This window comes from Plecotus auritus (assembly GCF_963455305.1).
Source record: "Plecotus auritus genome assembly, chromosome: 3".
Lineage (NCBI taxonomy): Eukaryota > Metazoa > Chordata > Mammalia > Chiroptera > Vespertilionidae > Plecotus > Plecotus auritus.
This window is the reverse complement of record NC_137772.1, coordinates 30,406,548-30,421,143: the sequence shown is the minus strand read 5'-3', so window position 1 is coordinate 30,421,143 and position 14,596 is coordinate 30,406,548. Positions and strand designations below refer to the sequence as shown.

General features: G+C 48.3%; 1 protein-coding gene across 1 annotated transcript in view; it reads right to left on the bottom strand.

The window, feature by feature from the left end:
• The window catches only part of RASA3 (RAS p21 protein activator 3), a 120,819-nt gene that overhangs the window by 40,673 nt on the left and 65,550 nt on the right, over positions 1-14,596 (bottom strand). Inside the window, exons 4-5 of the mRNA XM_080660933.1 lie at positions 6,400-6,494; positions 1,311-1,387 (exon numbers count right to left, since the gene is read on the bottom strand). Of these exons, the coding sequence (XP_080517059.1) occupies positions 1,311-1,387; positions 6,400-6,494 (172 nt within the window). The remainder of the gene's footprint in view (positions 1-1,310; positions 1,388-6,399; positions 6,495-14,596) is intronic.

The following is a 14,596-nucleotide window of genomic DNA, read 5'->3' as shown; positions in this document are numbered from 1 at the left end:
TTTCCTCCCAGAAACACTGGGATGCACAGAACCTTCCCGACTCCCACCCGTGCATCTTCTCTAAACCAAAGCTCCTTGAAAAAAGCAAAACCAAGAAAAGGGGCCATGTGCACAGCACGCTCCTGTGTTTCAAAACAGAACTCCAAGCCCTCAGCTCTGGGGTTTCAGCAGTGGGCGTCTGGAAGGAGCTGCATACCCACGCGCGGGCGGCGGCTGCTGCTGACAGACCGCCCTGACTTTAAGACACTTGTGTTCCTGGAAACCACAGCCTGACGTGCACCCTGATAAGATGCAGAGACGGATGGCTGCAGTTCTGGTGCATCACACGTGGACTCCGTGGGGAGCGGACACTTCCACCCTGCATCTCGGAGTCATGGGGCCAAATGGGGCTGCTCTCGGGACAGGGCTCCGGGCCCACATCTGCCCAAACTGGTCCATTCTGTCTCCCCCCACCAACTCACACTTTCTGGTTCCATGTGAGGCTTGTGTTGAGCAGCTTTGAGTCCTTTTTGAACAAGGAATAAACCGATAGATAAATAAATAAGAAAACAGGCAACTCTGTCTTCACGGCTACAAATTCTGAGAGCACAGCAACTATTCTTTAAGAATGGAAATAATGAGAGCGTTAAGGATAGCACTCGCTGAACTCATCTCCCATGTATAGGATGGGCCTATAAAATGAGCTGGAACACGCCCAGGGCCCAGATGTTTGCTGAGCACCTACCATGTGCCAGGCCCAAGTTTCAGATAATAGGGAGTTCTTGCCTTCTACCCGTCCTATACATGTCTTATACCCTGTCCTCTGCCATGTGCTATAGATAGATGTTCCTACACCATGTGCTACACTGTGTCCCTACACCATCTCCTTCACCATGTCCTACACTGTGTCCGCCAGCATGTTCTTCCGTGACGGCCCTGCAGCCAGAACTGAACATCGGATGATGAGTGTGGATTGGGCAGCCAGAACAGGGCCCTCTTGGACAGTAAGCAATGGGGGACACTCCTCACCACCTTCCTCCAGACCCTGCTGGTGGGTCAGAGAGTGGAATCCGCTCCCTCATGTGTAATGCCAGGTGCGACACCAACCTCTTTGCCTAAACGTCACACATAATAACAGATACCTCAAGGATGAGCATTCGCTTTATTGGGTACATTGAAGTAAATACTCTTTAGTGTATTGGAACCTCCACAAATTACGTCACGTGGGGGACTCACCAAGTTGGGGAATTCTGATTCATTTGTTTGAAAAACAACACCCGCCCCACTGCTGGGGGTGAGAGTTAGTATTCCCGGGCAGACCTGCGCCTTACCGCGTGGCCAGCTTGTGGCAGACGACACCCGTGTCGGTGATGACTTCACTCAGCCTCAGCTCCAGGTGGACCTTGCCCTGTAAGGCACAAAGATAGAGGGTCATGGGGACAGCCACGCAAGGTGGAGAGGTGCAGGGTGTCTGTTCACAAATGGTGGTTAGGTCTGGTCCCATGTGGCGTCCACCATACTCCCACCGGCCTTGCTCAGATCTCAGGGGCCAGGGTGGGTGTGACTCCCCCAGAGGGTTAAGGTTCCAACCCATCAGGCACACTGGGCTCCCAGCTCTGCTGACCGACCGCGAGGGAGACGGGCACCGAAAAGCCCAGACCTCGGCCTGGACATCCATGGCAGCAAACGCCCACACACTGCCCAGCTGTGGGCAGGGCCTGGGCCTGTCCTTGCAGGCCTTTTTTCTCACCTGCAGGACAGAATGGCCACAGGGAGGGCAGGAGTGATGGTCAGGCAGGATGCCCCGCAGTAAGTCCTGGACACAGGACCAGACCAATAGCATCACATCCATGTGAGCACAGGTCTGGGCCCAGCCCTCTGGCTGACCTCCTTAGACATGAGTACGTTCTCGTGGCCAGTAACTGAGGAGGGGGCCTCAGCACCATGCCAGCTCTGCTGGGGCTGGACAAAGGCCGAGAGTGACATCAGTTGTGCTGACAAAGCTCATCTCCCGTGGCTCCCTTTCACTCTGCACCGCCAGGGTTTAGAGCTTTCGAATCATCCCGTAATCTCAGCACAGCCCATGAAACAGCCACGGCCGTCCTCTGTTAAGATGAGAATACTGAGGCTTACAGCCACCGACAGCCTGCCCTCTAAACAAACGCAGGACAAGAGTGTGTGATACAGCGGAGTGAGAACGTATCCACAACGGTCACATGCTCTGTATCACACGTCTGGTTCCTCACCGCCTTCCCAAATGCACTGGGCGCCAACTCTGTCATGGGCCATGGCCATTCAGACTGACATTTCACTAATTCATTCTAAATGGGCTTCTAAGAAGTGAAAGACGGTGTCTGGGGTGAGAAGGAGCCCGCTGCTGACGCCGAGCTCACCGTCCTGCTTCCTGTTTTTCCCAGAAGAGGCCGGCAAGTCCACAGCAGCAGACCCCGTGGCTGCGCACGTTTCCTCTCGGGGGCACACACTTCCTTACCAAGGTGGCAGACACCGTCAGCTAATTCGTGTTGTCACCTTTTTGTGGGGATTTGGGAGAGGGTGGTATGAGGTAAAACAAAACAATACAAACACTGTCCACGACTGAAAGGACTTCCCCCCCAGAAAGTAACTCGTAGATCTGCAGTTCAGGAGTTCACATCTGTTATTACGCAGAGTCACAGACGGTTCGGCCACGCCTCATGCGGTGTGGGCATCGCACCACCTCCAGCACAAACAACCCAGCCACGGGTGCTGACGCCCAGAGGGGCTGAGGGCCACACCTCACACATCAGCACAAGCAGGAAGTGGGGTTTTTGAGGCGCAGCCTCTGCACAGCTGGCTTCTGGGCTCACAGAGCACTGGGCGCAGGTGCCAGTCTGAGCGTCAACCTGCTCGGCTACACACGTCAAGGTGAGTCGGGGGGGAGGAAGGAGCCTGGCCTTGCCCTTTCCTTCCTGCAATTCCGTAAACCCTTAGAAAGATTCAAGCTGGGTCCTGGTGTGTGGACAGCTGCGGACCCCGATTGGGAAATCCTTCAAGTAGGATTATCTGACACGAGTCACATTCTCAGAGACGATCTGGATGCGGCTGCTGGGGTTTGCTGGGATGGCTCAGCTGAGCTCTTTTCTGGATATCTACTTCCATAACAGTTCACTAAAATGAAACAGCACAAAGCAGAGCTCAGCGGCTGCTGAGCGTCCCTGGAGGAGTCCGGGGAGGACTCACTTGCGGCTCCAGGGGGGGTCGGCTCAGATGGATGCGTGGGGACGACCTCCCTCCCAGTAGAAGAACGCAAGGCATGGGGCAAAGGGAGCCTTCCAGGTTCAAGCGTACGTTCTGGCAGCTGTGACTGGCTGTGCAGCACAGACCACGGACAAGGCCATTCCTGCCAGTCGCCTCGTTCTGTTACCCATGAAGGGTCAGGGAAGGAACAGAAGCGACTAATTCTTTTCAATAAAGTGATCTACCAGAGGCCTTTAAAAACATCAATTCCAGAAGGGAGCAAGGCATTCTTTAAATCGTCCTTTCCCTCCATTCTGCGACTCACTGATCTCTTGTTGGCTCCAGTTTTGTGATTCTCTCGGACACATGCCTTTTATTTTATTACTAGATCCTGATGCAAGAGTAGGCCTTCGCAGCCCCGGCTCTGAGGAGGGTCGTCCGGACGGTCATTCCGCTGCTCGGCCATTTGGTCGATTTGCATATTACGCTTTTATTATTATAGATTTTTAAAAATATATTTTTATTGTTTTCAGAGAGGGAGAAAGAGAGAGAGAGAGAGAAACAGGCCGCAACCCGGGCATGTGCCCTGATTGGGAATCAAACTGTGCCCTCCTGGTTCATAGGTCGACTCTCAACCCCTGAACCACCCCAGCCGGGGTTGAACACATGTATTTTACTATGAATTATACAACAGATGGATTCAAGAAAATATACGCCATCCTCTGCCCCTCTAAAGACCGTAAATGTGACATTTCAAAACAAAACTGTGGCTGCAGGAAAAGGTGGCACCTGCACCTTGAAAGGCCAGTTTGAATCTGGGGTTGCTTCCATGGTGGTGTGGCCACTTCATGCGTGGGCACTCTCTAAGAACTAACTACCCTAAGCAAAGTTCCAGCTCCTTGCCTGGAACTTAGCGAACAACCAGTAAACACTGTCCTTCCTCCTTCTCTTCAGAGTTATGATGATAATGCATTTGCCGTTCATAATTCACAAGTTCCGAGGAGACTGGCCCAGCGAGGGTCAGTATCCCATCTCATACACGGTAAGGACTAGGCTCAGAAGGACGAGGGACTTGTCCACGGGCGTGCAGAGGACATCAGTTATGGAACAGTGAAAATATTTTACACATCTGTACAATGAACACACACACCCACGTTTATTTATAAGATTTGTGCTGACGGAGCAGTTTTGGATATTAATTGTGGTGGTGATTACACAACTTTACCCACGTGATAAACTGCACAGGATACACATGTGCACACACATGTGCACACATGCAAGCACACACATGTGATAAGCTGCACAGAATATCCACATGCACTTGTGCACACACATGCACACGCACACATGCGGACATGTGGAACTGGTGAGACCTTAGTGAGGTCTGCAGCATGGGAATGTCAGTGTCCTGGCTGTGGTCTCCCCCCAGGTACACAGCATGTACCACGGGGGAAATGGGGAAGGAACATGGGCCTCCTCACTATTTTAAGTCTTTAAGTATACGTAGGAGAGCACACAGTTTGCTAATCATTATTCCTTGTGCACTTTTTTGTGACTTCCTGTGAATCCATCACCATTTCAAAATTAAAAGAAAAAAAAGGCAAGATAAAAAGAAAAATCACACTTGCCAATAAAATCCAACTTAAATCTGGGTAACAGCCATTTTGATTATGGTGCCACAGGCTGTGTTATTTCAGAATAAAAGTGACGGGGTAAACAGTCCAAATAAAAAGGGGGAATGGTTCCATTTCAGAGCACCACTGCACAGCACGTGGCTTCTGGAGCCTCCTGTCTAAAGACGAGACTGCCCAGTCACCTGAGTGGCACGGTGGGCTGGCTATTCGGGTCGTCATCCATCTTCACTGTTGGAACTCTGCTCCCAACTCTGGGCAGTCACTAGTTCTGCAGTAATTACAGTGCTTTCTAATTTACTCGGCATGATTGGGCCCCTGGGTCAGAATTAATTAAGCGTGAAGCACCATTACGATTGCTTCCCTTTGGCTCAGCTCCTCAACCTTCCCTCTGGCTGCCTCTTTGTTAAAGTGTGTGGATCCTTCCAGTGGGCACAAGGCCAGTGCACCCCACAGCCTCACCAGGCAGCAACCCTGAACCCCGTTGCCTTCCCCCTCAGAGTTCATCTGAGGCCGAGGTTTTAGGAGGAAGCATGAGGACCCAAGGGCCAGCCGGCTCCAGATGCTGGGCGAGGAGCCCAGGAATGCTGCATGCCAGGCAGGGCCAGAGGAAGGCCTACGGCAACGTGTCAGACACTGCCCAGCTGTTCACAACACCCCGCTTTACAGAGGAGACTATGGCTTGGAGAGGACACTGCTGGCATACCTCACTAGTGGTTGGGGGCACAGAGCTCTGAGCCAGGCCTGCCTGTGCCAGAGACCCTGTGCTTGGCAGGCACCCCTGCCACACCCCAGCGTCTCACAGACCCACTGATAAAACACTGGTGTGTCTCAGCATCAGGGCGCTGTGCTGTCCGGCCGTGGGTCCCAGTCTTGGAATTCTGGATACTGGCATGGAACAGGCTTGACTGGAAGCCACACAAGCCAGGGTCCCAAGAGAAGACGCAGCCACCCTCTTCACAGGTATTCAGATGGGCTCCTGGACACTCAGCAGGGCCAACCAAGGGCAGCCTTAAAGGGAAGGGTTGGGATCCTGGAACCACGCTGTCTCCCCTGCTAGGGGCTCAGCTCCTTCCACTGGATAGGGACGTCAGTCCCAGTTAACACATCGCCCAGGTGAGCCAGGGTGAGCCCAGGACCCTCAGAGGATGGGAACCCGTTCAGAGTGGCCACTTCTTTTAACTCTAGATGCTTCTTTGCTGAGTGCAGGGAGCTTGACAATACATGCAGTGACCTCCAACAAGCACAGGGACTTGCCGTGGGAGGCTCTGTGTGCTCTTCTCACCTACAGCTTCATTTTTCTTACCCATATTTTCTCTTCACCTTCATTATGGTATTGCTCTCTCACATTTGTTTTTTTTAAAGGTGCTTCAATCATGCATGACAAAGTGTGACAATCACCAACTGCACAAACAAAATTAGCAAGCCTATACTTACTATAAATACAAGGACACAATTTGCTAAACATGATTCCCTGTTAGGACCAAAACCCTGTATCTATTCCTTTAACCACAATCAAGTCTTCCATTCCCCAAGACCTCCAGTGTTCCACGGGCTCCGCCGAGGGTCTCACCTGAACTTCTGAGTCAGCGTCAACGTGCTGCAGCTGAAACCAGGTGTCCCTGTTATGGTACTTCTGCAGGTCTTCCTTCTGAATGGCCACCTTCCCTAAAACAGAGCAGAGGGAAAGCAGTCACAGGAGAGAACAAATCCTCCAGGCCCAACAAGGTTCATAAGTTACTGCCAATAATTTCAAATGGTATAATCCAAAACAAATAACGGGGTAAATTGATAATGCCACGCTGTCTTCCTCTATGTAAGATCAGTGTATGCAACATTTCATCTTGAAGGTGCCCGCGCCCCACCCTATTAGCAGAACAAGTGTCATATGTCACTTCCACGGTGGTCACAGGTCTGCCTGTTCTCACACTGGGAGCACAGCCTGGGTGTGGACAGGGCCGCCTTGTATGAGCACTTTACTACTTGCATGTTACCCAGGTGGTTTTAGCAAGGTGGGGCACTAGGTGGGGGTTATTTCCTACAGAGGAGAAAACAGCTCTGTCAGGCGTTTACACAGTGAACTGCTCAGGACTTGGAAGAATGTAGGAGGGGGTGAGGGAGGGAGCACTGGAGGCAGTTGCTGGGCCACACTGGCAGTGAGACCAGGCCGTGCCACATCACCATCACCTCCTGCCTCAACATCCATGCTGCAAAGTGGACACAGGGCAGTGCTCGTTCGTAAGGCTGTGACAAGGATTTCATGGAAATGTGTGTGTGTGTGTGTGTGTGTGTTTGTACCTGTATGAGCTGTAGCTTAGAATACAACCTGTACATATTTAGCATATATAGTGTGTACACAAGTGTGTATGTGGGTGTGCATTCCACTTTCCACTTACATAATGTGTGTACATATGTATATTAAGCCTACATAGTGTGTGCATGCTGTGTACACAATGTGTAGTCAGCTTGTATAATACACGTATGTATGCATGTGTGTGTGTGTGTCAGGCCTGCAGTCACAGTGGCACACGTGTATACGCAGGTTAGTTCACGGCAAATGAGAACCAGCAGATGCAGAAAGATATCCTCCTGGAGCTTCCCTTATCTGACTACATGCAGACACTGCTGAGAAATGGGCTGCCCCAGTCCCTCTCCTGAAAGTTCCATGGCCATGAGGAAGTGGAAAGTTGGCACCAAGATGGTCCTGCACACAAAAAACCTACTCCATTCATTTTCCCATATATTTACCGCCCACGGCCTGCCACCCTTGGAGGCCTAAAATCATTTTCCTTTGCCTTGACCATCTCTGAAGTGTGTTATTCCTTTGCTAAGATGCCATGCCAATCCAAGTCTAACACTCCGAGTTACTTGGTGTTGAGGTTCCCCCACACGGTGTGTGCTGCAGGCATTAATGAACTGTTTGCTTCTCTCTGTGAATCTGTATTCTGTCCGTCCAATTTACAGAGCCCCAGCCAAAGAACTTCACGGGGCAGAGGACAAGATTTCCTCTCCCATGGTCCTTACACCTTGTTCCAAGAACTCGGCCAACTGAACTCTGCTCTGGACTCCAGACCCCAAAGACTCACCCACCAATACAGATGGTGCATTTGAAAGGCAAAACAAACATGAAAAAGCGGGTCCAAGTGCCAGAGGGTGAAGGCGTCCAGAGAGTTGAGACCATTCACTCCCACCAATACCTGCCTTCAATCTCAATCTGTCCGTCATTGTGCCATTTGTTACTTCAGCAAATTTTCATCATCTCATGTTCTCAAAAGGAAGGTAACTGCCTCACACTCTCCACACGCAAAAGAGACTTGGGAAAGACCCCGGAATCATTCAGCCAGGGCTCCTCGGGTCCAGGCCAGTTAATTCCACACAACCAGCACTTTTGCCCACCTGTGAAGTGGACACAGCAGGTGAGCATTCCAAGGGTCAACACCATTGCCCACGTCCAACCTCAATGGTCCAGCTCTGACCAGGCAGGGCCATCTGGAGCCGAATCCTGTCCAGCCACACACTACATAACGGTTTAAGCCACTGCACACAGTCAAAGTCTGCAGGTGGGAGAGGAAGAGCGACAGATGCAGGAAACACACAGCAGACACATGCTGCAGAAAGAGTATATTCCACAGAAATTCAGAGAGACCCAAATTACAGGCCCTGTGGAACATCCTCCAACAAGCATCACGTTACAAGGGCAGAATGGCGACCTCAGGGCTCATCTCAGGCCCCTCCCTAAGCCTCGGTCCTCCCCTTCCATCACTAATCCACGTGGTGGGTGTCCTGCTGAGGTCCTGGCGGTGGGTCCTGCCACCTCTGGCCATCTGTCCTTCCGCACACCCGGTCACCAGGAAGAACAGCCCCCAAAAGAAGACTCCTTCCTCTCTGCTTGGCTCCAGTAAAACTCTTTCCCCCATGGGAATATGACTTTGAGTTTTGCAAAAATAAAGCCACATGAAACGAAACATTTCTTGGAACTGAGTTGGGCAACATATTTCATTGAAAAAAAAAAGTAAAAATATTCCGACTCCATGATTAGTTCAGCTGGGTAAGAGGATTACATTTGCAGTTTGAAATGTTACGCAATTGCAATGCTTTTGAGCTTTAACTGTCATAGGGAGAAGTCATGTATCTAATGCTTATATGAATCCTACAACTTACACATCATTACTTCTGGAAGTACTTAATGTAATATTAAGTCGGCAATACAGAAACATAGTACAAAATATGAAACATTTAAAAATACATAAAATACAGCCAAGAATACCTTCCTATTTCCCCTGCTACATAGCTCCTGACTCAAGGGTCACCTTGGTCACCAGCTTCCAGTCTATCCTTCAAGAGCTCAGTCACAGTCAAGACTCTACAAACGTGTACTTTTTAAAACATGTGTATTAGTGTTTCTAAGTGCTGTTCTGAGAGAACACCTGATCCACAACCACAGTGTTGACTTAAATGCCTTAATCCGCAGGCCTGTCCCAATCTATCAGAGTGAAATTAACAGTTCGCTAAACCACTCTGGGCCTCACTTTCTCATTTAGACAGAGCGGTGCTACCTGCCTTTCACCACTAAAATCCCCGTGTATGATTTCCTCCGTGGGTGCTGTACCTGTCAGGGTCTGTTCAGAAGACAGAGCACACCAGGTAGTTCATCAGAGGGCGAGTGATGTGGGAAACCAGGTACAGAGGCGGCAGAGCACCTGGGGGAAGGCGAATCATGGGGTGAAACCTGCAAGAAGCCAATTAAGAGCAGACTCAATGAGGCACAGCCCAACACTTCCCTGAGACTAAGCCAGCGGAAGAGAAGTTTGTTCTCATCTCTCCTGTTCAACCTGGTATCCTAGCCAGTGCATGAAAGCAAGAGAAAGAAACAAGGGCATGTAGACTGGAAAGGAAGAAATAAGTCTTTACTCACAAAATCTATAGGAAAATCTACAAGACAAGCTAGTAGAATAGCTGTGTTTAGTAAGACCGCAGAATACAAAGTCAATGCATAAATATCAATTGTGTTTATGCATAGAAGCAATGACAATAAAAATTGAAAATTGAAAACAACAACAGTATCTTTCACAAAGTGATGTTTTTATGGCTTGTGATTTTAGTATACTACCTAAAAAAAATCTTTGTCTACTCCATCAAAAACAAAATATATAAGGATAAATAAATGTGTGTGTGTGTGTGTGTGTGTGCAATGTCTGCAAGATGTGTATGCTGAAAAAACATTGCAAACACTGATGAAAGAAATTAAGGAAGGCCCAAGTACATGGAAAGATATACCATGTCAGAACATCTGAAGACTGAAATTTTGTTAAGATGTTAATTCTCCCCAAATTAACCTATAGATCAAAGCAATCTCAGTCATTTAGGAAATTATGTTAATAAAACATCAAAGAAATCAAAACCAAAATGAGATATCACCTCACACCTGTAAGAATGGGTATCATCAATAAATCAACAAACAACAAGTGTTGGCAGGGATGTTGAGGAAAGGAAACCTCGAACACTGTTGGTGGGAATGCAGATTGGTGCAACCACTGTGGAAAACAATGTGGAGGTTCCTCAAAAAGTTAAAAATGGAACTGCCTTCATGCCAAGCAATTTCACTTCTGGGAATATATCCGAAGAAACCCAAGACACTAATTTGAAAGAATATATGCACCCTATGTTCAGTGCAGCATTATTTACAATAGTCACGATATGGGAGCAATCCAAGTGTCCATTAGTAGATGAGTGGATAAAAAAGCTGTGGTACATTTACACAATGTAAAAGAGAAGGAAATCTTACCTTTTGTTACAGCATGTATGGGCCTAGAGGGCATTATGCTAAGTGAAATAAGCCACTCAGAGAAAAACAAATACCATATGATTTCACTTATATGTGGAATCTAATGAACAAAAGAAACAAAGAAACAAGATAGAAACAGACTCATAAAGAACAGACTGCCAGCTGTCAGAAGGGAGGGGGAGTGGGGACTGGGTAAAAAAGCAGTACAAATTGGTAGTTGCAGAATAGTCACAGAGATGCGGACTGCAGCATGGAGAATATTGTCAATAATATTCAGATAACTGGGTATGGGGCCAGGTGGGTACTTGGGCAGTGGGGGACCTTTGTAGAGTGCATGGTTTTTCAGCCACTTTGCTGTACATCTGAAACCGGTGCAGAATGGTATGAATATAAACTATGGTTGAAAAAAAAATTTTTTAAAGAAGCTGATTAAGATATGTAAATGTCAATTCAAAGTCCTAGAATAGCAAAAAGAGTTTGGAAAAGAACAAAGTTGGTGGCACCCTCACTGGATACACCCCTCCCTTCTGGACTGGACCCTCAGAGGGGCACACGTGCACCGCACCAGGAAAACCTGAAGGTGAGTGTGGGCTCCTGCTGGCACGAGGCCAGCAGATCAGACACAGGAGACCGTGAGAAGCCAATGACACTGTGCTCATTTCCGTGATACAAATTTATACCCTAGAACTTGGCTTCTCATACTGTAACAACAAAATTACTAGTCATAACTTTAAATTATTCCTGGAGATTCAGACAGCCACTTATTTTTACAGCTGTAAAAACGACAGTGAAAACATCTAAGTCCAATTGCAACCGACACACCATAATTTTAAAGCCACCAAGAATGGCTAAGCCATGATTTTGCTGGTTATCTTCAAAATTAGTAGGTACCTTAAACAGAATGATTAATGAAGAACTTATTTTGATTATTTTAAGGGGAAATAACCCCAGAACCAATGTGACCAGGTTCTCTGGTTAAAATGTACAAAAATACTTAAACATGTTTTTTCCTTAGGATTACCACTCAAAAAAGTTTTCCTATGCCTCCAAGGATTAGTGGATATCCTCTCCATTCTAGTATAATCTGAGCCAATCACTAAGGCCAATACTCTATCTCCATATTCACTTTCACCTATCACACGGGTGTATCCAATGCAGCCACAGTGTCACTGGGTAAAATGTCAACTTCTAACCAGGCAGCTTAAGATTCTACACTTTGCTCTTCCCTCTCCTGCTTCTTTCCATCCCTCCTTGAACAAACCTTGGTGCACCCAGTAGGTGTTGGATAGAGATAAATCCTCAAGGAGCTCCAGGCCATAGGAAGTGTAGTCCAATGAACATGTGACAAAAAGCAACAGAAATGCTCCAGCCGGTGAAGCCACAGAGAACACACACACGGAAGGGCAGCTCGCTCAGGTGTCGTCTCTGGCTAACCAGGGTCTCAGATGGGCAGCAGTAGCCAGGTGGGCATGGGATGGAGTGAAGGGCCAGAGGTGGGCGCCATGCAGAGGAGGCAGTGTGAGCCAAGGCCAGGAGGTAGGGGGCACCAGGAGAGAGACTGGAAGGAATCAGGAGGACCTGGGCCCACGTCTGGGATCAAGGAGGTCAGGAAGGAGGAAGCCCTCGGCAGGGCAATCACAAAGGGCATGAACGTCAAGCTAAGGGTTTGGGAGTCATCTTGAGGCAAAGGGAGACCTGCAGGACCTGAGCAGTGGAGTCCCATGGTCAGATCTGAATTCCAGGCCCATCACACCAACGAAGATCCCTCAAGACCTGGAAAATGTGCACTGTCTGCTTGCAAACCCTTCTTTATCAGTTCCTTCAGTGTTAAGGATTCTGTTGGGAAGCTCCTATCACAGTTCCATATTAAAAATGAAGTCAGATGTGAATTATCTGAGTTCCTAGGAGATCCATGCCAAGTATTTCCTGAACAAACTCCAGGTGTTTCTACTTAAATCACAGCAGTTTCCAAGAATGTTATCCATTGGAAATGCAGGCTCTCTGGCCCTTCCCAGACCCATGCATCAGCACCTGCATTTTAACAAGTATGTGAAGCTCTGGGCTATACTGCCAGAAACAACACCAGAGGCCTGGATCATTCCGCCATAAGCACCACTTTATGCTACCACAGCACCGAAGCTGCCTTTAGAGTTTTTGAATTTGAATTTCTTGTTATCTGCCAGGTGGAAGCCCACCACCCATGCGTCTTCCCTGGACTGGGAAAGCAGGAGGGCGGGTGCACTCAAGGCAGCTCACACCAGAGGAGGCACAAGGTGAAAGGAGCTTTTGGTGGAAGAGGATGAGTATCCACTTTCGACCAACAGGGTTTGCAGCGGTAGGCCTCCCTGGCCTTTGGCCCACATCTGCCACATATTATCCTGTGCCTGCAGAGAGCTACCCTCTTCAGGGGAAAGTAAATCTACTGCAAGGCTCTGATGTTTATATGTAGACACCTAAAAAGGAAGTATTCCACAATCACATGGCCCCATTCCAATAAAGAGGAGACGTATGTCAGGGGCTGAGACAGATATAAATGGGGATGGGGAATCCAGGATGACTCCTGGGTTATGGGTTTTCACCAAATGAATTTTTGGTAGCAGGATACAGATGGAGCTGAAAAACTGTGGACAGTGGTAGTGGGAAAGGAATGGTGGGTCAAGGGATAGGAGGAGGGCTTGAGGATGGTGGATGGTAAGTAATGGTGGAGGAGAGATGATTGGTGGATCGTAGGTGATGGGTAGAAGGTGGTGGATAGTGATGGTGGGTGGTGGATGGTGGGTGGTGGTAGAAGGTAGCCAGTATAGATGAGTAGGAGTGGTGAACAGTAATGATGGATGATGGAAGAGGGTGAATAGTGATGGTGGATGGTGCATGGTGATGGGGGGAGTGGTGGTAGTGATGATAAATGGTAGATAATGGATGGGTATAGATGTAGCTAGTAAGTCACAGCTGGAGAGGTAGAAGATAGACAAATGATCGATGGCAGGTGGTGGATAATACATGATGGGTAAAGAGTGGTGGATGGTGATGGTGGATGATGGGTGGCAGTGGATTGTAGATGGTAGGTGATGAGTGAAAGGTGGTAGAATGGTGATGGTGGTTGGCAAATGGTAGGTGGTGAGTGGAGAGTCATACAGGACAGAGGATGAATGATGAATGTTGGGTAGTTGATACATAATGAGAGGAGGATGGAGGATGGTGATAGCAAACTATAGCTCACTGGAGGGGATGGTAGTAGTGGATCATGGAGGATGGTATTTTGTTCTGATATGAATAACACATTCTTCTGCCATCACCATCACCATCTCCCACCCACCTTCCACCACCACCACCACCACCACCATCCACCATTTTCCAGCCCCATCTATGTCCCACCACCCACCATCCACCTGGTGTTTTAAACCCATAACCAGAAGCCACCTTGGACTTCTCCTTCCCTGCCCGCCCCCCATCAGGCTCCACATTCAATCAACTATTGCCTCTAAATACAGGCAATGAAGCATAATCTGAAATAAGGTCGAGAGCTCAGTAGCACAGACTTGGGAACCTGGCTGCCAAGGTCTGAACACCACCCAAAAGCCGTGTGACTTGTCTGTACCAGTTTCCTCATCTGAAAAATGCACCTACTTCACAGAATTGTGAATATGAAATGAGTCAATATTTGTAAAGCACCTAGAACAATACCTGCACATAGTAAGTGCTAAGTATTTTTATATACATGATTAGAACAGATATGCACCAGATACTTTCACTTTACATGTCTCCTCCTTTCCTACAATATGAATTCCTGCCAGATAGCTGCAGAAAAAACAGGCAGCACTTACCATTTTTCCAGAGTGAGAGTATGGAAGATGGAAGAAATGATAACAAAAGTGCAGCTCATTGATACACCAGATGGCTCATTAATATCAGATAGTTGGGTTTAACTTCCTAGGATCAGACACTAAACTCTATCTACTTGTATGCAACACGTTTTTAGTATAAG